The 22,548-nt window shown below is 40.9% G+C and overlaps 3 protein-coding genes across 4 annotated transcripts in view; 1 reads left to right on the top strand and 2 right to left on the bottom strand.

The window, feature by feature from the left end:
* Positions 1–2,276: 2,276 nt before the first annotated feature.
* Positions 2,277–11,164, bottom strand: chrne (cholinergic receptor, nicotinic, epsilon). The gene is made up of 12 exons (XM_048269476.1): positions 10,774–11,164; positions 8,980–9,116; positions 8,529–8,573; positions 8,277–8,386; positions 7,933–8,088; positions 7,104–7,207; positions 6,413–6,613; positions 6,101–6,215; positions 5,792–5,906; positions 4,382–4,589; positions 3,574–3,707; positions 2,277–3,219 (listed from the first exon to the last, which is right to left on the bottom strand). Exons 1-12 carry the CDS (start codon positions 10,982–10,984, stop codon positions 3,052–3,054), a joined length of 1,704 nt encoding a protein of 567 aa, XP_048125433.1. The 5' UTR covers positions 10,985–11,164; the 3' UTR covers positions 2,277–3,051.
* Positions 3,175–22,548, top strand: part of gltpd2b (glycolipid transfer protein domain containing 2b) — a 34,750-nt gene continuing 15,376 nt past the window's right edge. Inside the window, exons 1-2 of one of the 2 annotated variants that reach the window (XM_048269505.1) lie at positions 3,175–3,250; positions 3,407–3,408. The gene's annotated coding sequence lies outside the window, so the exon portion shown is untranslated. Of the gene's footprint in view, positions 3,251–3,406; positions 3,409–17,314; positions 17,407–20,445; positions 20,448–22,548 lie in introns of those variants that run through there. The other variant, XM_048269497.1, reaches the window with a different exon arrangement.
* Positions 14,450–17,177, bottom strand: LOC125311430. The gene is made up of 3 exons (XM_048269490.1): positions 16,848–17,177; positions 16,547–16,615; positions 14,450–16,413 (listed from the first exon to the last, which is right to left on the bottom strand). The coding sequence occupies exons 1-3, from the start codon at positions 16,963–16,965 to the stop codon at positions 15,152–15,154; spliced, it is 1,449 nt and encodes a 482-aa protein (XP_048125447.1). The 5' UTR covers positions 16,966–17,177; the 3' UTR covers positions 14,450–15,151.

Raw genomic sequence — 22,548 nt, forward strand, 5'->3', positions numbered from 1 at the left:
TCATCGAGAAAGCAGTCCAGACATTATTCAGAAGGTCTAGCTCTGTTTTAACATTACACTGTAATATGGGGAAATTGCGTTGTAAAGTTGCCAAATTCCCAGCACTGCTTGTTGCGTTAAGAGAAGTCGAAAAAAGAACAAGTGAATGAAACATCACATTAAGTTGTGCTTAGGTTACAAAATCGACTGGTTTGTTGATTTGAAGAGAAGATGACTGACGTTTTGATGATAGGCTACTGATGTGTGTGTTTAAGCACTATAGGCTACGCTGAGGATTTATCACTTGTAGCTAAACATAGCCTAACTGGCTACTCCAGAATCACGGTCGTGGAGGGCAATGTTCCAAAGTTTTCCAAGACCAAAACACTAGTATTTTAGGACATAATAGGAATTTTGAAAATTACAAGTCATCATGGCAAAAGAAAAACTCCCAACAGCATTTGAAATGATTAGTAAACGGGAGAAAATGTTTTATGCTAGGCAATTAACATGCTTGTCACGACTACCTTGTCAGAAAGGTAAGCTTATCTATCAAAACTAAATAGGCTAGAATAAGTATGGCTATAATGCCTACTTGATCGTTGCAAATGTAAATATGTGTACATTTAGCCTAGTTTGAGTTCACGGATTAAGCGAAAAACAACAAGGACCAATAAAATAATTCAAAGAATTGTTAACAAAGCCAATTCAATCGACGGCAAAATAGTCGTGACCAACACATAGTGTATATTTCTGGAAGATGCTATGAAACTGTAACCACTTACTTTAAAACGCTGGCAACCATTTGCGTTGCAACAAATTAGTTATCCTTGTTGAAGATTATTTTGGGGCAACTTTTGGATTTTCCCCATCGGTCCTCCGCCCTACAGGATTTACGACAGTCGGGGCTAAGGTAGGATACTTTTCAATGCGTCCAAAAGGGGCTGAAAGGTTCCCTTACCGTAAGTTCCTGAATAGCATCCGATGAAAATGGGTTTCTTCACTCAGTCATTTACAGATAAATCAGTAAGATGTAATGTGACGTGATGTGAAGGACTGCCATCGTTTCCGAGGTAAATCCAGTACTTCTGTTAGTAACAGGCTATGGCGAATGTGAGTAAGGGCGTTCTCCGCCAAGTTGTTCGGTTTTTCCGTTCAGTCATCGAATGAGATCTAAATGCGTAGCTACAATAGTTCCACTATTTTCAAACTCTGACTTTGTCTCGTGGAGAAAAATCCTTGAGCTAAACCACGTTTCCAGCGATGCGTTTTTTTTTGCATCAGTAGCCTAGACTAGGCTACGTGCAAGTCTGCATCAGTCGTCATGTGGGGTTTGAGGAAAGAAGGCAGGCAGGGAGACATTCATATTCTGTGAAAGATTCTAAAATGTTTCAGATTCATTTGGCATAGTTAGCTGAGTGTAGCTTAAAGTCGTAGTCTAGGCTATCTAAATAAACACACTTACAGTTTATCACACAAATCCACAGTTAAGACTCAGAATTACTTGGACTAAAAAGAAAGCAACACAACATAATGTAAAGTGGTCACAACAAAACTATTGAGATGTGAGTGCAGGTCATGTCTCAACAATGTGGGTATTGAGGGCAAGACTCAACACTCTTGAGGCGGCAAAAGAGGAATGTAAAAAACATCTGCTCACTAATGCCCCCTGCAGATACAATAACATGGGCTAGGCCTACATCTACCTTTCAGTGGCCTGCAGAGGTCTTATAGGCTACAGCAGATATGTAGCCTGACTATACTTAACTGTGTTGAGTAGTTAAGTGAAGGCACACGAATCAGTCTTCACTTAATTATATTTTTGATGATAGGTTTTCATGTCACCGTATTTAAAAGTGTATAACATTTTCCATAGCTGTGGTAGAGTTCCTTCATTCTTCATTTATTTGTCTATAGCCTCCCCAAATAAGTTAGGCTATATGTAAATGTAATGTAATAATACTATTACTATTATTACCATTCCTATTTCATGTAATGCTACTATTCATTTCTAATGGTGTGACAATCAAGTCAATAGGCCTACCTTGATTTCCTGCAGTTTGTGAAAGCACATTTGAAAAAACTTTGTTTAGTATTAAGTGGATTTTTAAAGTATATGAACAAAGGAAAACCTCAGACCTTTTCTCCAGTCAAATCTGAGGAATTTGCATATTCTTTTCAGACAATCTGTTACATACAGTACCTTATATACCCCTGAGGAGTCATCACACAGACATGGGATCGCAATGTCTGCTACATTCATCACACTGTCATGTGCATTCAGACTCGTGAGACAATTGGATAGAAAATGTCTGTTGTATAGTATCATAGCATCATATTATATAACATATTCACCAACAGTCGTCTTAAGTATTCACACAGATACAGTTTTCTCGGCAGTCAACTCTCCATGTCACTGAGCATTCTGTCATGAACATGGTAAAGTTACACAGGTTTCAAGTAAGACAGTACTTTCTGCATGTAAAAGTAACATCAACAGTAAACAGCACTGCTGATGGTCAGAATGGAGACTATTCCTAAATCATCTGAATACTGTATTGCTGAAGTGACAAATGTATCCTCCATACAGTGGCACATGATCACATATCATAGGTTTCAAATGGCTGTAAACTTTAGGGATTTAACAGAGCTCACCTAACACAAAGCTAAGTTGTAAGTGAACACACAGTACCAATAAATCATCAGGGGGGAACGAGATTAAAACCAGTAAAACACCTTTACCAAAGCCATTGTAGATACAGGTTTGAAATGCAAAAAAAGCAATACACAACACAAGTACAATTACACATACATTAAATAAACCAGTGACATGATGTACATACGTAAAATGAAAGTACAATAATGAAAGAAATGTCTTACAAAAAAAAAATCAAAAACAGAAACATCACATCAATGCAACACTTGCATCGACCAAAAGGCACTAGATGTTATTCCTATAAATAGAATAAATAAATGATGTGCCAAGAGTGAAATAATGATGTTACTACACTACCTTGTTCTTAACCACGTGGGAAGGCTAATGTTGAGAGATGGCAAGAGGGCCTTTGATTACTAAGAGGGACTGTATCGCTTGCTTTCCCCAGGGAAAGGAAATTCAGGAGCTTGGTTGAAATGTCCCATGAGGAAGATTGCCACTGTCCCAATAGTGAAGAGCAAGAGAGCTGCCCAGAAGCACACCTTATCAATCATCTTCCCAATCAGCACCCAGCTTTCCACCTCCTGAAGGAAGGATGACCAAAGATAGAGGACAGTAAGTAGGGACAGGGCAACACATATTTTTGATGTATTTACAGTTGTGGATATAGTCTTTGGAATCATGTTAAAACTGCTGTGCTAAAAGTGCTATTCTCTATACTAGCTGGCTTCGCTGTAGTAGTGCAGCACTCCTGCAACTAAACTTTCAAAGTGGTCCCATGTATTTCCCAATCAGGAAAAAGGCAAGCATTCTTGACTGTCAATTATATTGCATTTGACAGCATTTTGAAGGAAAAGGTCACGGTGCTAGTTAGCAAACTATTTTAATGTGGCTCAGAAGCTACGTCATATTCTCGACAACACAAAAGGTTCACTTACGGATCCAACGTCATTCTGCTGCTTGGTGCTTTCTGCAATGAAGTTACAGGCATCCACACATTCCTTTATCTCTGGTGCTGCTTCGGCCAGGCTCTTGTAAAGGGTGGCTGTGGTGCCTACATCAATATCATCCACTAGGGGGAGCAAGTGACACAAAAATAACCCATCATCTCTTAGTACATTCATGACTTGTGGCGAGAGACAGTAGCATAAATGGCAAAGAACTAGTTTTCATCTACAATCACGGATGAATTAACCAGTGATCCTAAAACAGATACCGCCCACAATGCTTGTGAAAGATTGTTGATGTTTGAGAAGAGCAACCAATCAAATCATACCCTTCCCTTCTGTAAACATATGTGTGTGTTGGCTGGCTTCAAAAGTCCACTGGAGTCTATGCTTCCTTTTAGATTGCCAGAACTGTGTTAAAATATCTGAGGGCTATGCACCGAATGGACAGCTGACATTGGGGTGCAATTCTGAATTAGACAGAAAGTGTACTGGATAAGAATTATATTTCACATTTAACGAGAGTGCTTTGTCATTTCATGTCCTGGTTTTAATAATAGGCATCAAAAATGCCTGCCTGAATATTACATAAATATTCATGTTTAATACATATTAAAGCCCTTGATATTTGAGATAACATTAAGGTGTTTTGTGCAGGAGATGCTGAAATTGTAAACTTGTCATAGACTCAGCTCTATTTCCGGTGATCAGAAGATTAGTAATATCATTAGTAATTAGTGATAGGTGACTGTAATATTCCATGACCCAAAGACGGACATTGTGATGGGGAGAATCTCACCAATGGAGTGAACTAGGCCATGGCGCTCTCGCAGTCGGTCGAACATCATCTCACTGCGCGGCTGCCTCAGCACGTACTCCTCCGCCCGCTGCATCAGGCCGAAGGAGCTCCGCCGCCGCTCCCTGGTGCCCTCCGCATCTCGGTCGCCCTCCCCATCGTCCACCAGGGGGTCCATGCCCAGGTAACGAGGGACAACCTGCAGGAAGAGCTGATAGAGAGAGGGAGAGGAGCTTGGATTGATTGATTGGAATTGATACTGCTCATAGAAAGGTCAACACTGAGTACTGCCTTATTATTATACAGCAAGTTAGTATAATACAGAGTTAGTGGATACATTTACAAGAAGATGCCTATGTAGTCACAAAGCCAGAACGGAGAGACTCAGGAGAAGTTTTTATCCCCAGGCCATCCGAACTCTGAACTCACACTATACTGACTTTGCACACATTCACTCCTCAGCACTCTCAAACATTTCCCAACTCTGAACTCACACTATACTGACTTTGCACTCATTCACTCCTCAGCACTCATCAACTCCTCAGCACTCAATCACACACACACACACCTACATGACTTTTAGCACTTTTACATCCCTCTCCCTATGCTACAGACCTCATTTATTTTTTTATTTCATCACACGTCAAAACACACACACACACACACACACACACACACATATCTGACTTTCTCCAACTTTTGCACATCTCCATAGAACTTTTTATTTATTATTTTTGATTTCTCCTCCATCTATCTACCCATGTCCTTGATTGCCTAGCCTTTCTGCCCTACACTACACACACACACACACACACACACACACACACACAGTCACTGCTCCACTCCCCTCCCGCCCACACACACATCTGCACTGTCATCACTCACATACATCATACATACAGTACTCTGCTTGCAATAGTAAGTCCCTTCACCATACTTGCAGTACAGTGCCCCCCCTCTCCCCTACATACACAGCACATTATTTAATCAGGAAGCTTCTCCAACACACATCCCCAACATACTTACAGCACACTATCCCATCTCCCTTGTCATCCCCCCAACACACACACCAAGACCCCTGGCAGTTGGGTTAGCCCCTTGAGCCGTGGATCTGCCCAAGGTTTCTTCCTTGGTAAAGGAGTTTCTTCCTTGCCCCTGTTGCTCTTGGGTGCTCCTTGTTGGTGCCCCCCCAATCCCAATCCTCCCCACCTTTCTTATGCAGCCCTTGCCACTTAATCTACTAAACCCCTCTTCTACTGCACTTTTTACCCCCCATAAATGCACAAACAGGCTGACACCAGACATAATTTCACTGCAGTTCTTATATCCAGTAACTATATGCATGTGACAATAAACTTCCTTGTATCCTTGTACATTTACTTGGTATAGATGCATTTGGGAGTGTGAACATACATGTCTAATGGAGCGGGACATGGTGTGGGTGCTGGGTGTGCGGAGGGAGAAGTTGAGCACAATAATCATATTTGTGACGATGATGGTGGTCACTGACATTACGAAGATCAGGTACCTAAGAGGACAGAGAAAGGTCAACAATGTTTAAACGGGGATGAATCATTTGGCTGCTTTTTTAGTACAAGACTGATGAGGCAGGGGTAAACAAAAGCCATGCCATGTGTACAGTTAGAAACATAAAGCAGTGCAAACTGAAGCATAATGATAGTAGTGACGGATAAACAATAACAATAACATGCTCCCACTCACTTTCCAATAAGAGGAACGGACAGTGACGTCTCCGGAATCTTCTGAGCAATAAGAATGAGGAACACAGTCTGGGCCAGCAGCACAGAGATGGATACGGTCAACTTCTGTCCACCAGCTGCGTGTGTGTGTGTGTGTGCGTGCGTGTGTGTGTGCGTTCATAGATGTTCAGGGCAAGTAGAATATGAGAGACAAAGGGATACACTGATCATCACTAAATTATATTAGAATAATGCATCGTATTGACATACAGTAACAACAGACTTATCTTCAGCAACACATAACACACACACGCACACACACACACACACGTACCCTGGGCAGGGAGGAAGAAGGCCAGCAGGACCAGAGAGGAAATGAGCGAGCAGGGGAGAATCATATTGATGATGTAGAAAAGTGGCTTCCTTTGGATGATCAGATTGAAGAAGATCTCTTGGTATTCCAGGTCATCTGGCGTGTAGCTCTTGTTGATGATCTTTCGAGCTGGTTTATGTTTGATCGCCCACTCTCCATTCTCTGTCAAGTTGGGAAAAAGAGTGTCAAGAAAGTGTGCACATCCTCGGCTGATGTTAGAGCTGAAACTGAAGGCACTGCATATTGTTAAAGTCAAAGTTAGCGTTGACTGATATTGGGCACAGGTGTTTTAGGAAGTCACCTAAAGTGCAGTAATTTCCCGTGTATTAACCACATATATAAACTGCATGATGGTGTTTTATGCAAAAAAAAAAGACAAAACCTTCTATTGATCGCACCTGTGCACTAACCACTGTGCCCAATAGCCCACTGAATCAGAATCAGATCAGAAAGGGGAATGACGGAAAAAGAAATGCATTCCCGTGTATAGTCCCCCCTGTGTATTAGGACATCTGTGTATTAGGACATCTGTGTATTAGGACATCTGTAAAATCAGTGTATAAACCTCCGTTAATAGACGGGAAATTGCGGTGTACATGAGAGGATATTGTGGTCTAGCAATATGAGAGACAATCTGTAGCACAAATGTTACCAGTAAAAGCCTCAGGGTCAATAACCACCCACTCAATGGGATCCGACGTCTCGTCATCGATAGCCAGCTTGAGGTCCACTTCACTAGCGCTGTAGGTTTGAGACCTTAGGACAAAGCAATAAAAAAAGTCAAAGGCCTGAATTTATATTTTTCAGCTCTCCCGTTCCAAATGTATTGATCGTCAAAAATTCCAGCAAACCACTTCAGGAGTTCCACCTCACAACCTTCTCCCAGCCGGAGAATCATTCAAGCTGAAACTAGATTCATTGCCTATTTGAAACTAGTTGGTATGAGGGGGGCACTGTGGTGCAACTGGCTACAGCATCAGACCACAATTGGGCCCAAGTACCCACGGGGATCCAGGTCAGGTCACTCACTTCCTGTCAGGCTTTCCGCTGTCCTATCTAAAATAAAGGTAAAAAGCCCAAAAATACTTAATAAAAAGAAAATAGTAGGTTTGATGACAATCATTCATTTGATTCTATGTTATATGAATATAGACGTAATATTATGAAACTGTTTCCCAAGTCTAGAGTGTGCTTCTATCCAACTTCCTGCGTTGTGTAGAAGGACAGGAGTTGCCAGCCCTGCATCCTGGCCAAACATTTCCACGCTCACTACCTCGTAAATTAGTCCCATGCAGCACGAACAAACAAAAGGCCTACCTCTCTCTGCCTGAGCGCCAGCCAGCCAAATATGTAGTGAGTGCACCAGCTCACAATGGGTGCTCTCACAACCATCAATAGGAGCATGTGTATTCTCATGTGTAGAAAATGTCAATCTCGTGGACACATTACGCACACGTCATGCACACATATCCAATCCTGACCTGAAGATAAGTGTGCAGTTCTGGTAGTCGAAGGGAAAGTAGGTGATCTCGATGGCGCAGGTGCTTCGGTAGATGGCAGGGGGGAGCCAGTACATATATCCACTTGAGTAGATGAGTACGTTAGCATAGTATGCTACATCAAACTTCCCATCAATGCTACAAAAAAGGAAGAAAAAAAAAACCCCAAGATGTTTAACATACAAAACAGTGACAAAATAGCATTTCATGGACATATGAAAGCAACACTATAATACTTATTATTATTAGCATCCAAAATGACCAACCCAAGAAAAAAAAGTGAACAGTGATATTAGACGTAGTTTAGGAAGAATAGCAAGCCTCACTTGTTCTCCAGGCCAATGTCAGGAAGCCACACCATGCTGTAGGGGACGCGGATCACCTCAATGCCATGGTGGTCAGTGGTGTTCCACGACAGACGATAATCTGTCCATTGCTGTGAAACGGAAAAAAAAACATGTAGTGCAAGCAAAAAGAGAGTTAAGAAAGTGTGAATAATAAGAGGAAAATGCAAAAAGGGTAATTAAAAGGCAAACTGCTAGACAAATACCAGAAAATGTCAAAAATGTCAAACTTACTAGTTCAATCCAAACACTGGTTGTGAGAGTCTCTTCTTTTTCATTCTGAAAGACAGTGAGAGATTTCTGTGATTACTGTAAAGTAGCAATATGTAAGCAGTTTCATGTAACATGAGAGACAAAAATCTAGTCAAATAGGTGTCTATGCAACCAGTTCAAGTGCTGTGTTATGTCCCTGTGTGTGTGTTTGCTGCAATAATCATGCTTTGTTAATGCCATTGGATTTCACAGTTTTACAGTTTTTGGTGGTGTTCACAGAAATTACTGGGAATTCGGTTTGTGATTCGGCCAAATCTTAAATAATGGATTCCGTATATGGCAGAACCTTATTTGGTGCACCCCTAGTGTCTACACAACTTGATGTTTGGTATGTATGGTATTCAACAAGACTACAGATATACGCAATAGTTTCATGTCATTATCCAGTTAAAAGTATGCATGTGATCCATACCAAGGAAATGAGGTTGGTGAGAGTCAGTTTGAGCATCACCTCCACCTTATCTACGGGGTTCTCTGCAGGGCGGATGTTCTTGTTGTACTTTGAAAAGATTTGTTTGATTAGCTGTGCTTCTTCATTCCCTTTCACAACTGAGAAAGAGAGAGAGGGAGAGAGGGAAGAAGGGTGGACATGAGGGTGGTTAGGAGGGAGGGTGAGGCTGATTGTGACGTGTTCCTTTAGATAGTTTGGATCATGGATGGCATGCATTCATACACGGCATACAATGCATGCAGAGACGCACATTGAAGACCAATCCACAGTCACCAGGACCACCTCATGTGTATTGTTTTACAATGCTGAAAACATTGGTGAGCTGTTCTGGTTGCAAAGTCATTGTCAGCCCATGTTGTTGATGATAAAAGTGTAGATGCACCGCCAAGTAAATGCATGTGAATAGTCTGGATGAAAGAAGCAGTTTAGAGCCATCAAAAACAACTGATTGAAATCTATCTATCTATCTATCTATCTATCTATCTATCTACCGGTATTTATCTATCTATCTATATATCTGTCTGTCTATCTACGTATCTATCTATCTATCTGTCTGTCTGTCTGTCTATTGTAAAGTGTACTCAAAAATAGCCCTCTGTGATTGGTTGTTTTGCTTGTTAACCCATCCAAAAGGAACTATGATCAATGTGAAGTGCAGTTTAGACCAGGCATGCCAACGGTCTTTTGTCAACAGTCATGGTTTGCAGTATAACACTGAACCTGGCCAAAAATGATTTGTCATAATGATAATTGTACTAGATTTGGAATAGAACTACCACAAAACCCTAATGCTCAACTGCTGTGCATCAACATGCTCTTATAACAGTGGGTCTGGTTTGGCATAATACTAAATGGTTCAATCAGCATTCAACCACAAACCACTGTTAACTTGAGGGAACACTTCAAACCTGTCTGGTACAATCAGTAGAGAGTATGACCTCAGAGCGTTAACTGGAGAGGATAGACTGTGCCCTGGGACAAGAATATAAGACTCCCACGTCAGCCTGAAAGGCCAATGAAATGACACCTCGTTGTGTTTACTACTGTTCTGATCTAACCTATACACTGAGGATTGCATCTCTGCCTATTCTGACAAGGTTAGTTGAGTTGATAGCGAGGTGACATAAATGTTGTTTCTGTTTTGTGTTACGTAGACTTGATTTAACTGTGCCCAATCCACATTCTTCATGAAATAGAGAATCACCTCAACACATTATAACACACACACTCATTTGCTGTGTATATCTGAATTTTGAACAGACTAATCTTCTATATTCTAACTACAGAATAAATCAAAATCAATCAATCACCAACCAGCCAAATCAAATCTCTGTACCCTAGGCATGGTTTGTAGTACAAACATGGGGAAAACTTCTCATTTCTGTTAGAAGAAGGCTTTTAGATAATTGGGCTTATTTTCCATTATGGTGCATTACATTTATATAAATGTTAGTTTTAGAGTTTTTTTAAGTTTCTGAAGTTGTCTTTTGTCATCATGCCAAACAAATATCAATATATCAAAGAACGGAAGATTGTTGCCCAATAATAACTTACTTCAACTCATCCTCCTCAGCTAACCAAACAATTCCTGCCAAATACAACATCAACTCACTATGACATTTTAGTTTACTTAAGTCTCCGTTAAGTCACCGAGCACTGGTGGGTATCATATTCACCGGGTGGAACAAAGAAGCAAATGACAAGTGCGTGGTTTCCACAGCACTTCCACAGCCCTCATGCTCAAAGCCCCCCTACCTTGTCCAGAGAACACCAGCACAATGGCCAGCGCAAGCGCGCACATCCAAACGGACCGGGTCGACGACATCTCTGCCGTGTTTGCTCCTTGCACACGGGCGTCTGGCTTTGGTAGTCGGAGAGAAAGAGAAAGCGAGAAGTTATTTCCGAGTCGCTCCTCTCCCCTTATCCCGCTGGCTCTCGCCTCGCTCGCCCAGCTGTCACTGTCCATGGCTCGGGTTACACGACGGGCCGGGCTGCACTAAACTTGGTCTTAAAGTCACACTCGGGTGGCACATAATAATCATCATCATCGTTTATGCACTTGCAGTGATGACAATCGCACAGGCAACATGGAAAAGCCCTTGCTGACACGGGCAGAATATATCCGCCACTGGGAGAGTGGACGCAAACTAAACCAACATCTTTGTGTGTGTGTTTGCCTTGTTTAGTGACAATGTATCAGTGACACGTTTTTGATAAATGATCATAACACGTGACTTGATCACCCACTGGGGAGTCGGGTGTGGACCTGCCAGTGTGGGTCTCTAAGCAAGGTGAACAGGTGGAGTGGAGGCCTGTCCTGTGTCGGAGGCCAGCGCTATGTCTCGCTCGCTCGCTGTCCGCAGCAGAGCGGGTATAAATAAACCCCTGCGGTGTCTGCTGGCCCAAGCTCCTCAGTGGGTCAATGTCGGGGGATTGGGTGTGGGTGCTTGTGTGTGTGTGTGTGAGAGAGGGGGGGGGAGGGTTTGTGTGTGTGAGTGAGAGTGTGGTGTGTGTATGTTTGTGTGTGTGTGTGTGAGTAGGAGTGTGTGTGTGTGTGCAGGGCGGTTAGAAAGGGAGAGAGGGAGCAACAGAGAGCGGGGAGCCGATCAGGGCTTTGTCAGGATCTGCACACTCTGAGGAGACGGGTGGGATTGGCTAAAAATGTCAGGTGTCAGTGCCTGGGCCTGTGCCTGGGCATGCCTTTGTGTGGGATGAATTATGTGCTGGCTTTTGAGACACAGACAAACTTGAATGCACAGCTGAGGGTTATTCCAAGTAAGTCTTGAGGTGTTCAATGCTTAACTGAACTGCTGAAAGAACTGCATTATTAAATATAATTACACATAAACATGTTCTGCAGTTATGCTCTGTTAGTGGTCATTATATCAATGTAAATACATAATATATATATCCAGACACTCTAATTACAAATTTCTCTGTACTTCTGTAAAATTAACACTTATTCCATAGTTAATGATATTGTGTGTGTGTTTGTGTGTGTGTGTCTATCTGTCTGTCTGATTGACTCCTTCACATCACTGAGGAAGGTGGGCCTGTGAGGAAGGGTTGGGTCATTGCTTCTTGAGCTTGCTCCTCAGCGCTCCTCAGCTGCAGGGTCATTGGATTTCATTACAAATGAGCCAGGCTTATCTGAGTGCCGTGTGAATTCTTGGGTCCTCGGTGAACTATTAATATGCCATGTAACAGAGCTGTTTTCCTCAGGGGTAACCGGAAACTCTGCATCCACGTGTGTGTGTGTGTGTGTCATGTGCCACTGGATCAATCACCATCAAGTGATCCTGCCAGACACTTTCTCACAGTCCTGCTGAATCCCACTGCCCCTCCCCTCCAGTGGTGAACTGCCCATGCTGGTCTGTGTGATGTTTGCACGCACCAGCACCTGCGCAATATCAATCTCTACGTCCCTCCGTTCAATCTCATCATCCATTCACGTCCAGTCAGTCCTCAATGCAAGAACATTTTATTTTTATTTTTTACATTCTATTTTATAAGTACTCACAATGTATTGGGTTAATAATGGTACACGCCTATTTGTCTAGACTCTATAATCAATGTACTGTACTACTGTAGATTTATGTGTGAAGAGGCAAACAGCTATATACTCCTGAGAACCAAGGAAAAAAGGTGTCCTCCAATTTTCTATCTATTTAGGATTTTTTTACAATTTTTTCTTACAATTTTTATTAACATTATTTTTATTTTTAGTTTTATAGCATGCCCACTGTGGTAGACAAAAGGACTGTTTAAGTATGACAAGGTAACCACAAGCTATGCAGCAGCCATGGCCCACTGGTTAGGGCTTCGGGTTTGTGACCGAAGGGTTGCCGGTTCGATCCCCGACCAGTAGGAATGGCTGAAGTGCCCTTGAGCAACCCCTCACTGCTCCCTGAGCGCCGCTGTAGCAAGGCAGCTAGCTCACTGCTCCGGGTTAGTGTGTGCTTCACCTCACTGTGCGTTCACTGTGTGCTTTGTGTGTTCACTAATTCACAGATGGGATAAATGCAGAAACCAAATTCCTTGTATATGCTATTATACTTGGCCGAGAAACCTGATTTACATTTATAAAATATTCAAAAATAAACAAATCATGCTTGTAGTGGTATTACAGTTTTTCTTTGGTACATTTATCGAATCATCCTTGACATTTTCAAAACAGTAAGTGCATTTCTCAAAACAATTCGTACAAATAGCAAAACACCATGGATTACCTGCAAAAGACACTTTCTTGCTCAAAATCCTTAGTTCATCTCTCAAAATTACAGTTTTTCTCAGTCGCTTTGGTGCTTTTCTCAGATCAGAATGAAAATTCTCATAACTATTAGTTCAACCTCCACAACATTTAGTCATTTGTGCACATCATAGTAGCAACTTATCCTTCCTCTGAACTAATTGCAAATGCTTTTGGACAGCTTGTATCAGTTGCCTTCATACAATTCTCTACTTATTTATAACATTATCATTTGCTTATGTCATGTCAGTCAAAATTAACTATACTTATGGATGCTGAATAGTTGTTCCCAATAAAACTAATAGTCTTCATTTCATTGCTTGAGTCATTACATACAAAATTATTGAACTAGTTATCAAATTCTGTCAAAATGCTGTAGAATTGCAAAGAGCATCTACAGTAAAAATGTGAAACGTACGTACACTCTAAGAGGTAATGTGTCATTTTTCTTACACATTTATTGTGTCAAGGCTGTTTTAACACATAATGTGTTGATAATGACACAAGATGAGTATTATTCAGTAAAATTATCTGACACATTTTGTGTTAAATTGTACATTATACATTGTTATTTTAAAATGCAAGACACAATTAATAAATAGGCTAATATATTTTTATGGATTTTTCACAAACAAATAATGTTGTTTGAACGTGGTTTGATTTCTTTTAAAATGTTGCTTTCTTGATAGGAGCCAGAGGGGCGTAAGTGGCATTTGACCAACTTTACAGGAGAGCAAAAACAAAATTATGACCAAACTTTAATCAACTGTGTTTATTAACCTTCAACCTTAACATTGCACCCACATACATACTTGTATTAAGTAGTACTTCAGTAAACACATTATGATATATTAAAGCAATTAACATACTGTAAAACTTTACAAAATCTTAAAAATAGAGCAAAAACATCAGATACGCCTTTTTGACATCAAGCATATACCATTTTTTTTTTTTAAAGAAAATAAGACGTATCTGCTGATCAACAAAGAAAATATTGGTTTCAAACACCTGACATTCATAAGAAAAATGGTGTTGTTTTATTATTATTTGGTATTATTAGGCCTATTATTTATTATTATTTCATTTATTTAGCCTGGGCGTGGCCTTCAAAATTATAATTTAATTCATCATAACTGAAACATTCATGTATTTCATTGAAAACAGTTAATCAGTTAGCTATAGTTCAACTTAAAACATTTAAAAAACTTAAACATTTAATTTCTTTGACATTTAACATTTAATTTCAATTTCATTTGTCATGTTTACACATTCCACTTGTCAACTACACTTCTGTACTGTCAGTGCCTATTACTTTCAGGGAGTTGTAAAACTCTGCATATTAATGAGGAATACTCCCATTGGTGCAAAGTGTGAGGAGATCCTTTTTTTCCAAGGCATTTATGCATGGGGGACTTTCATACAGTGAGCTTGGTGGTTGTATGGCTCTGGTTGGTTGGCGTACCATCATCTTTTTGAAGGTTGGGGCAGTGACATCGTACTTGAAGTAGATCGCCTTTGGGTCCTCTTTCATGTAGCGGAACCACTTTATCTTCTGCCAATGGACAGGTTGTCCCTCCTCATCTTTTGATCGGTTCTTCAGTGTGTGGTTGGAGAGGGATTTGAAATCAAGGAAGTCATTGTGCAGAAGCTCATGCACGCTTCTTTCCCTGCCTTGCCATCCTCACCAGTGTGTAATACCCATCAGGGGAGTAGATGCATACTTTGCGCCTGTACTGTCGCATTCCATTTGGCTGTGCCCCGATTCCATGTACTTGTGGTCAATGGTTGAGAGGGGCAGCGAGCTCACAGCATGCAAGCACATAGTGCTGAACGCTGCATTTCTGTTCTGTCCTCCACAAGTATCTGAATACAGAACTGCATGTTTCACCTGAGGACTAAGTCCTTGTAAACACATGTGCTGATCTCAGAAGATCCACGGCCACCTTCCCCCTCATGCCACATGTAACAGTCGACATCTTTACAGCCCAATTCATACACTGTAAGGTTGTATGTACTGAGCTTGCGTGAGTAGAACAGGCTACTGACATTGCTCCAGGGAGTTGTCAAGACTTGCTCTAGGTCGAAAGTGACCACCTTGCATGACTCATCTTCTTTTGCTCTCTTTTTATCAGTTTCTTTCTGTTCTCTTGCCTTGGTCTTTCTTAATTGGTGGGCATCATATTCATCACGGTGCTTTGTTTTTTCGTGGTCTTCTAGACGTTTGTACCACTCGCAGTATTTACACGCATCTTTTTTAGGAGTATGGAAGGCCATATTAAACTCCTTGTCAAACACTGATCTGTACATACTTAATTTTTCAGGTTCTATGTTCCACTCTTGTTCACATTTCTGTTTATATAATGCATACATTTTTACCAGATTAAGAGATCCTTCCAGGTACAGCTTGCTTGTGTCTTTCCGGGAGTAGTGAGACTCGAGTGTCGGGAAGGAGTTGATGTGCTCTCGGATTTTGTCTTTGCTGCTCTCAGGCACTTTGTTCTGAGGTGTATGGCGCCTTTTCTTGCTTGGAGGGGTCATTCCCAACTCACTATGCCTAAGGCCGCCTGCCGATCTTGCAAACTTCTCTGACATATCAAGGGTCTTCAAAAAAAAATCCTTGCACACTCTAACCTGCTGTCCATCAGATGTTAAATAATACTCAAATGTATTACTTCTTCTTGACACTTTTTCCTTGTTTCTTTTCTCTACTTTGATGACATGGTTCAGAATGTAGTCTTTCTGCCTTGCTGCATCTCGCACTTCCTCTGGAAATTTTTCATTGCATCTGTAGCGGCAGGAAGCACAGTTCTTTTCCCTCACCCTCCTTCCTTGGACCGGCAACCCTCTTGAATTTACGTAACTTTTTCCAGAATTTCTTAGTCTTTTACGCTTGTTCCTTTTCCAATTTTCAACATTTCTCTGTCTTTTCCTTCCTCTTTGTGTGTTGGCATCCTCCTCCTGTTCATTTTCTGCCTCTCCCTCCTGAATAACCTCTAGCACAATTACTGTCCCTTCTGCCTCTGTGTGTCCCTCATTAGTTGCATCTCTAGCCCTGTCTCTCTCTCCCCCTCCATCTTGCTGTGCTGTCTCCTTGTCTTTTTCGCTATCTTCAATGTCCTTATCTGTCTCTCTCTCCTCAAATGTCCCTGAACATTTGAAAATAAATAGTTAGCATTATCCTACATGTATAGCAATGTAATAATTAATAACTAACAATATTAATATAATAATTAATATGAAGTAATAGCTAAATGTCCAGAAGTACAAGACAGAACTCACTCTCATCAGGTGCTGTCTGCATGTGCTTCTCAAGCAGATCGCAATCGCTTACATTGTGTGGCTCTGTTCCTTTGTAATAATACAGTATGTATTAATATCCTTGTGTTCCATGAATACATAAGCTCAACATTAGAGTTATGTAGTAAAAGTTCAAATGAATATATTGAATGACAGATTAGGCTCCTTCAATTCACAGTTAACTAGATTAAACAAAGGCAAGGTGTTAGCCATGCTAGGCTAGGCTAGGGTAACAAGGCTAGACCAATATTGCACATTCATTAGGGTAGTTTTTGTATCTTACCTCCATCACTGAAATGAGGAGCAATCTCATCTTCAATTTCATCACTTTCCCTTATTATACTGATCAAAATCTTTTCTGCCTCAGACAGTTCTTGCATGTCTGCAATCCTGTCAGCCATTTTAGCACTAGGCACCACCTATTTTACGCCCTTTTGACTCTGAAATACACTGCAGGGTCTGTTATTACTCAAAGCCACAAGGGCGTATATGTACATACGCCCTTCTGGCTCCAAACAGTACTCCAACTTTTGGGCAAGGTCTTTGTTGTTTTATTGTTTTATTCAATACAGATTAATTTCTGATTTGTGTCTTTGGCACCACTAGATGGAGCTAATCAAGACCTTTCATTTGATATATAAAACTCATTTTTGCCCAAAATGCCACTTACGCCCCTCTGGCTCTAAGCCCTATCTTAACATTTCACCTCCTCAACGGTTGCTCATAGAACACTGATCAGCCCCAACTTAGTCTTTTCTCCCTGCCATGCCTTGTGTGCAGTTGTCCTCTCTATGCTTGTGGTCCCAGATTTTTCCAGTCTCAGGATGGAACCTCTTGAGGAGGTGAGTGAACAACTTCACTTTGATGTATGTTAGATCTTGAATTCTATTTTGAAAAATAGGCAGTAGTGTTAGCTAACTATCATTAAGTTCGCTAGCAGCTAGCGCTAGCTGTGCACTTAACGTTAGATGTTATTGTAAACGTGCTAATGACCAACTATTACGTCCGAAAATTCTAAAACAACGATGTTGTTAATACTTCAAAATAACATTTGCTAAATGAACCTTACATTTTTCAGTAGCTATAGGTGTGTAGATTTGAACAAAATCTAGTTTGGTTCTTACCGGGCTTTTACTGCCTAATATATTTTGATCACCACGCTCGGAGTTTAGTGCTGGTGGGTGCTTATTAGGTTAGTGATGGCAGCTAGTGGCTAGTGATTTAGCTAAATGTTAGTGTTAGCTGTACTTGAGATTTGCCACAACTCCTATCCATTGGCAGCTTCAAGGATGCAATTCAGCAATACGTCATCATCGGAAAGAAAGATAAGGTCATCATCTCCCTTTAGGAAGATCTCACCGGCGCTGTAGACAAACTGTTCAAGCTGTTTTGGGTCTGTAACTTGTCATATCCACCCCAACTCTCATCAGTTTTTTCCTTCCTGGGGTATGTCTACAATATCCCCCTCTCAACCAACAGAAAGGCAAAGGTAGTAGACCTTATTTCGAAAATGAAAATGGTTCAGTAATCAGCAAATACAATGTGTATTTGTCCAAAAGTTATACTTCAAGCAAAGTAAGACTCTTCTTATTTGGCATCGTGGCGAGTGTTTATTTTGCGAGGTTATTCACCCCATACCAAACAAGCAGACCTTTTTAATGATTATTAATTTACTGGAAGTTCTGTATTTTGATTACCATTTCTATGCATATGTTAAAGCGACAAAATAATGCAAAATTGTTACCTTAAAGGATTTATTTGATTTTAAGCCACTTGATATTGTTAAAGACTTCTACTCAGATAAACTGTATATTAACCCTAGATACAAGATGGTTTAACCTCTTCATTTGTCTCTTTATGTCTCCTGATATGATTCAAAGATGTTTTATTCAGATGAACTGTATTCCAAAAATAATTCAGTGGAAATGCATGGATTCCAGTTTCTTCCAGTAGCAGCAACTGGAATCCATGCATTTCCACTGAATTATTTTTTGGAATCTGATCCCTTATCATACCTGTTCATTCTTACTCGTCGCTCGACTTATCGTGACTAAATTCAAGATGGCTGCAAACGCTAAATTTCGTGAAGATATTGTCTGTATAAATCGTCTTGTAAGTAAACTACCAGTGCTTTTTCAAAGTTCTCAATGTCTCGTTATAAATGTCAGGGCCCTCGGAAGTCTACCAATGAAGTGTGGAGATACATTGAACCGGAATTCTCCTTTAAAACTAAAATAAATTAGCCTTCTAATATGCATAAATGACACATATATATGTTTAAAACTATTACACTTTACTGACATACAGTGTGTCGGAATGACACATTACTGTGTCAATATATGTGACACATCTAATGTGTTAAGTTGAAATTGACACAAAATGTGTCGTCCCTGAGCACACACATCAGATGTGTTGAAATTCTACACAATTTGTGTCATTTTTGACACATTACTTCTTAGAGTGTATGCAGTGTCTTGTACTCACTACTTGTACTCCTCCCCTAACTACAGCAATTTGTAACTTTACTGTAGTTTTCAAATGGCTGTACAAGTAGTGTATAGTGCTGTCTTGAGCATGTTCACTACCTGTGTCACTGAGTTCTGACCTTTTTTTTTGCATTGGAAAACACAGAAAATATAATCATAATGAAAACATGCAAAGCCATTTGACTATCTTGTTCATAAATTATGGTGTCAAGACTTCTTATTTTGATGACACTGGCAGTTTCATTGACATGAATACTTGCTTTTGAGGAATGGACTATCCATTTTGAGCAAGTGACGTGCTTTTGCAGATTATCCACTAGGTTTTGCAGTTTGCACTAATTGTTTTGAGAAATGCACTAACTGCTGTTCAAATGTGTTCAAATGTAGTGATGTGAGAAAAGCACCAAAGCGACTGAGAAAAACTGTAAATATCTCTGTCAATGAACATGTCAGTGCCATCAGAATGACAAGTCCTTGTGTCATTGTCAGAGGTGGGAGTAAGTCATACCTGTCAACACTCCCGTTTTTCCCGGGTTCTCCCGTATTTCAAGGTTATCTCCACCCTCCCGTTTTGTTATTTCTCCCGGAAAACTCCCGTAATTTGCATGGCCATCAAACTTCATTTTAAAATCATTGATCCCTTAATTTTTTCTATTAGTCTGACATCTCCCAGGTTGCCAGATTGTGTATGAAATGCACCCTAAACATAGGCTACTGTATGTTACATACACGATGACTTGTAAGTTTCAATTTCAACCGTTCTGTCATAGGCTAAAACCTGGCAACCAGGCGCGTAGCAAGCGTGGGGGATGTGGGTGTTATAACGTACACACTTTTGCTGGAACACGATTCTATCCGCCACACTTTTTGTCAGATTAAAATGAAAATAAAATATGAAAATAAACGCTCCCGTAAAGAGTTGGAACCGTATCTACCATAACGCAAACACAGAGACACAAATAGGTCTGTTGATTTGATTGAACGGTCATCCAGCCAATCACATCAAGTTAGCCAGTGAAGAACCAGCGCTGCTCTGATCAAATTCAAATTGTGCGTCTTTCAAGGCTGTGCTGCTGCTTTTTACTCCGGAAAATTCCTTTAAGAGGGAGGGAGAAGACACAAAAGGTCATTGCTAAAGAGGCTGGCTGTTCACAGAGCTCTGTGTCCAAGCACATTAATAGACACCCATTCAAAAATGTGGGGGAGATTCACTGCATACAGTAAACTGAGTGGACTGCAGCTGAAGTCAGTGCTTCAAGAACCACCACGCACAGACGTATGCAAGACACGGGTTTCAGCTGTCGCATTCCTTGTGTCAAGCCACTCTTGAACAAGAGACAGCATCAGAAGCGTCTCGCCTGGGCTAAAGACAAAAAGGACTGGACTGCTGCTGAGTGGTCCAAAGTTATGTTCTCTGATGAAAGTAAATTTTGCATTTTCTTTGGAAATCAAGGTCCCAGAGTCTGGAGGAAGAGAGGAGAGGCACAGAATCCATGTTGCTTAAAGTCCAGTGTAAAGTTTCCACAGTCAGTGATGGTTTGGGGTGCCATGTCATCTGCTGGTGTTGGTCCATTGTGTTCTCTGAGGTCCAAGGTCAACGCAGCCGTCTACCAGGAAGTTTTAGAGCACTTCATGCTTCCTGCTGCTGACCAACTTTATGGAGATGCAGATTTCATTTTCCAACAGGACTTGGCACCTGCACACAGTGCCAAAGCTACCAGTACCTGGTTTAAGGACCATGGTATCCCTGTTCTTAATTGGCCAGCAAACTCGCCTGACCTTAACCCCATAGAAAATCTATGTGAAGAGGAAGATGTGATATACGCCATACCCAATAATGCAGAAGAGCTGAAGGCCACTATCAGAGCAACCTGGGCTCTCATAACACCTGAGCAGTGCCACAGACTGATCGACTCCATGCCATGCCGCATTGTAATTCAGGCAAAATGAGCCCCAAATAAATATTGAGTGCTGTATGCTCATACTTTTCATGTTCATATTTTTCAATTGGCCAACATTTCTAAAAAAAAACTTTTTTTGTATTGGTCTATGTATGTAATGTAATGTAATGTAATATTCTAATTTTCTGAGATACTGAATTTGGGATTTTCATTAGTTGTCAGTTATAATCATTAAAATGAAAATAATTAAACATTTGTTTCAGTCTGTGTGTAATGAATGAATACAACATACAAGTTTCACTTTTTGAATGGAATTACTGACATGATTGAACTTTTTGAGGATCTTGTCAAGCAGTTTCTTCATAGTAAAGATGCTACGCCATTTTCTGTGATACAATATGGATGGTATTCTACCCTCAGGGAGACCTTTAGCAAGATCAAGGATGGTGATAGGCTCTTATTTCAGCTGCTCTCAGTAGTGTGTTCCATGACTTTATGTTCATACAGTAGGTGCCACAAGGTTTATCATCTGAACAATGTATTAAACACTCCCCCGGAATACCACTACTTCCTTCTGCCATGCTTCTCTATTCTGGGATGTACAACAATTTGAAAGCAACAGAGATATATCAGGAATGATGTGCTAAAATGAGGCCTTTTCCTACTCAGCAACAGTGTGTGTGACTGTGTGTGTGTGTGAGAGGGAGAGACAGAGGGAATATATGAAGTGTGTGTGTGTGAGTGAAAGAGAGAGTGTTTGTGTATGTGAGGGAGAGAACATGTTTGTGTATGTGAAGTATGTGTGTGTGTATGTGAGGAAGAGAAAGAGAGTGAGAGTGCAGTGGCTTGACTGTGCATCATCAGTATTCTGCCACTCTCATCAGTATTCTAGCCTACCAACTGAAACTGCTCGCTCACACATGGGCTACATCTCTGTATATTATTTAAGTAAGTATAAGTAAGTTTTGATCCTGTGAGGGAAATTTGGTCTCTGCATTTATCCCAATCTGTGAATTAGTGAAACACACTCAGCACACAGTGAAGTGAAGCACACACTAATCCCGGCGCAGTGAGCTGCCTGCAACAACAGCGGCGCTCGGGGAGATGTGAGGGGTTACGTGCCTTGCTCAAGGGCACTTCAGCCGTGCCTACTGGTCGGGGTTCGAACCCTCCGGTTACAAGTCCGAAGCGCTAACTAGTAGGCCACGGCTGCCCCTAATTTTTGTCCTTTCTTTTGTTCACACACAAATTGGGGAAGTCTACAGTACGGTTTACAGCAGACATCATTGCTTGATAATGATGTTAGTACCTTACTTGGGCCGGTTGGGTTATTATCTAGTCTTTCACAAGTAGCCTATCATTGGTCATATCCTTACTCATTCTCACACATCTGAATCATAACACAAATAAAAATATACAGGACTCACCTTGTAATCTGTTTTTGACACTACAACAGCCATTGTTGTTCTGTAGCCTAACTAAACAGCTTCCATCCACAAACTGGCCCTGTGGCCCAGCAAACACCAACACCAGGGTTGCCAGATTGGGTTGAGTGATTTCTGCTCAAAAACCCGCCCTCTTCAGCAAAAAACCGCCC

Source organism: Alosa alosa, chromosome 2, assembly GCF_017589495.1.
Source record: "Alosa alosa isolate M-15738 ecotype Scorff River chromosome 2, AALO_Geno_1.1, whole genome shotgun sequence".
Classification (NCBI taxonomy): domain Eukaryota; kingdom Metazoa; phylum Chordata; class Actinopteri; order Clupeiformes; family Clupeidae; genus Alosa; species Alosa alosa.

What these genes read in the sequence shown, in the direction of transcription:
- LOC125311430 (XM_048269490.1), bottom strand. Translation starts at nt 16,965, where the DNA reads ATGGCTGACAGGATTGCAGACATGCAAGAACTGTCTGAGGCAGAAAAG. An exon ending in TCCTCATTTCAGTGATGGAG is followed by an intron (nt 16,616 to 16,847) that starts GTAAGATACAAA and finishes ATTATTACAAAG; the next exon opens with GAACAGAGCCACACAATGTA. An exon ending in GCAGACAGCACCTGATGAGA is followed by an intron (nt 16,414 to 16,546) that starts GTGAGTTCTGTC and finishes TCAAATGTTCAG; the next exon opens with GGACATTTGAGGAGAGAGAG.
- chrne (XM_048269476.1), bottom strand. Translation starts at nt 10,984, where the DNA reads ATGGACAGTGACAGCTGGGCGAGCGAGGCGAGAGCCAGCGGGATAAGG. An exon ending in GACATTGGCCTGGAGAACAA is followed by an intron (nt 8,089 to 8,276) that starts GTGAGGCTTGCT and finishes CCTTTTTTGTAG; the next exon opens with CATTGATGGGAAGTTTGATG. An exon ending in AGCAGAATGACGTTGGATCC is followed by an intron (nt 3,220 to 3,573) that starts GTAAGTGAACCT and finishes TCCTTCCTTCAG; the next exon opens with GAGGTGGAAAGCTGGGTGCT.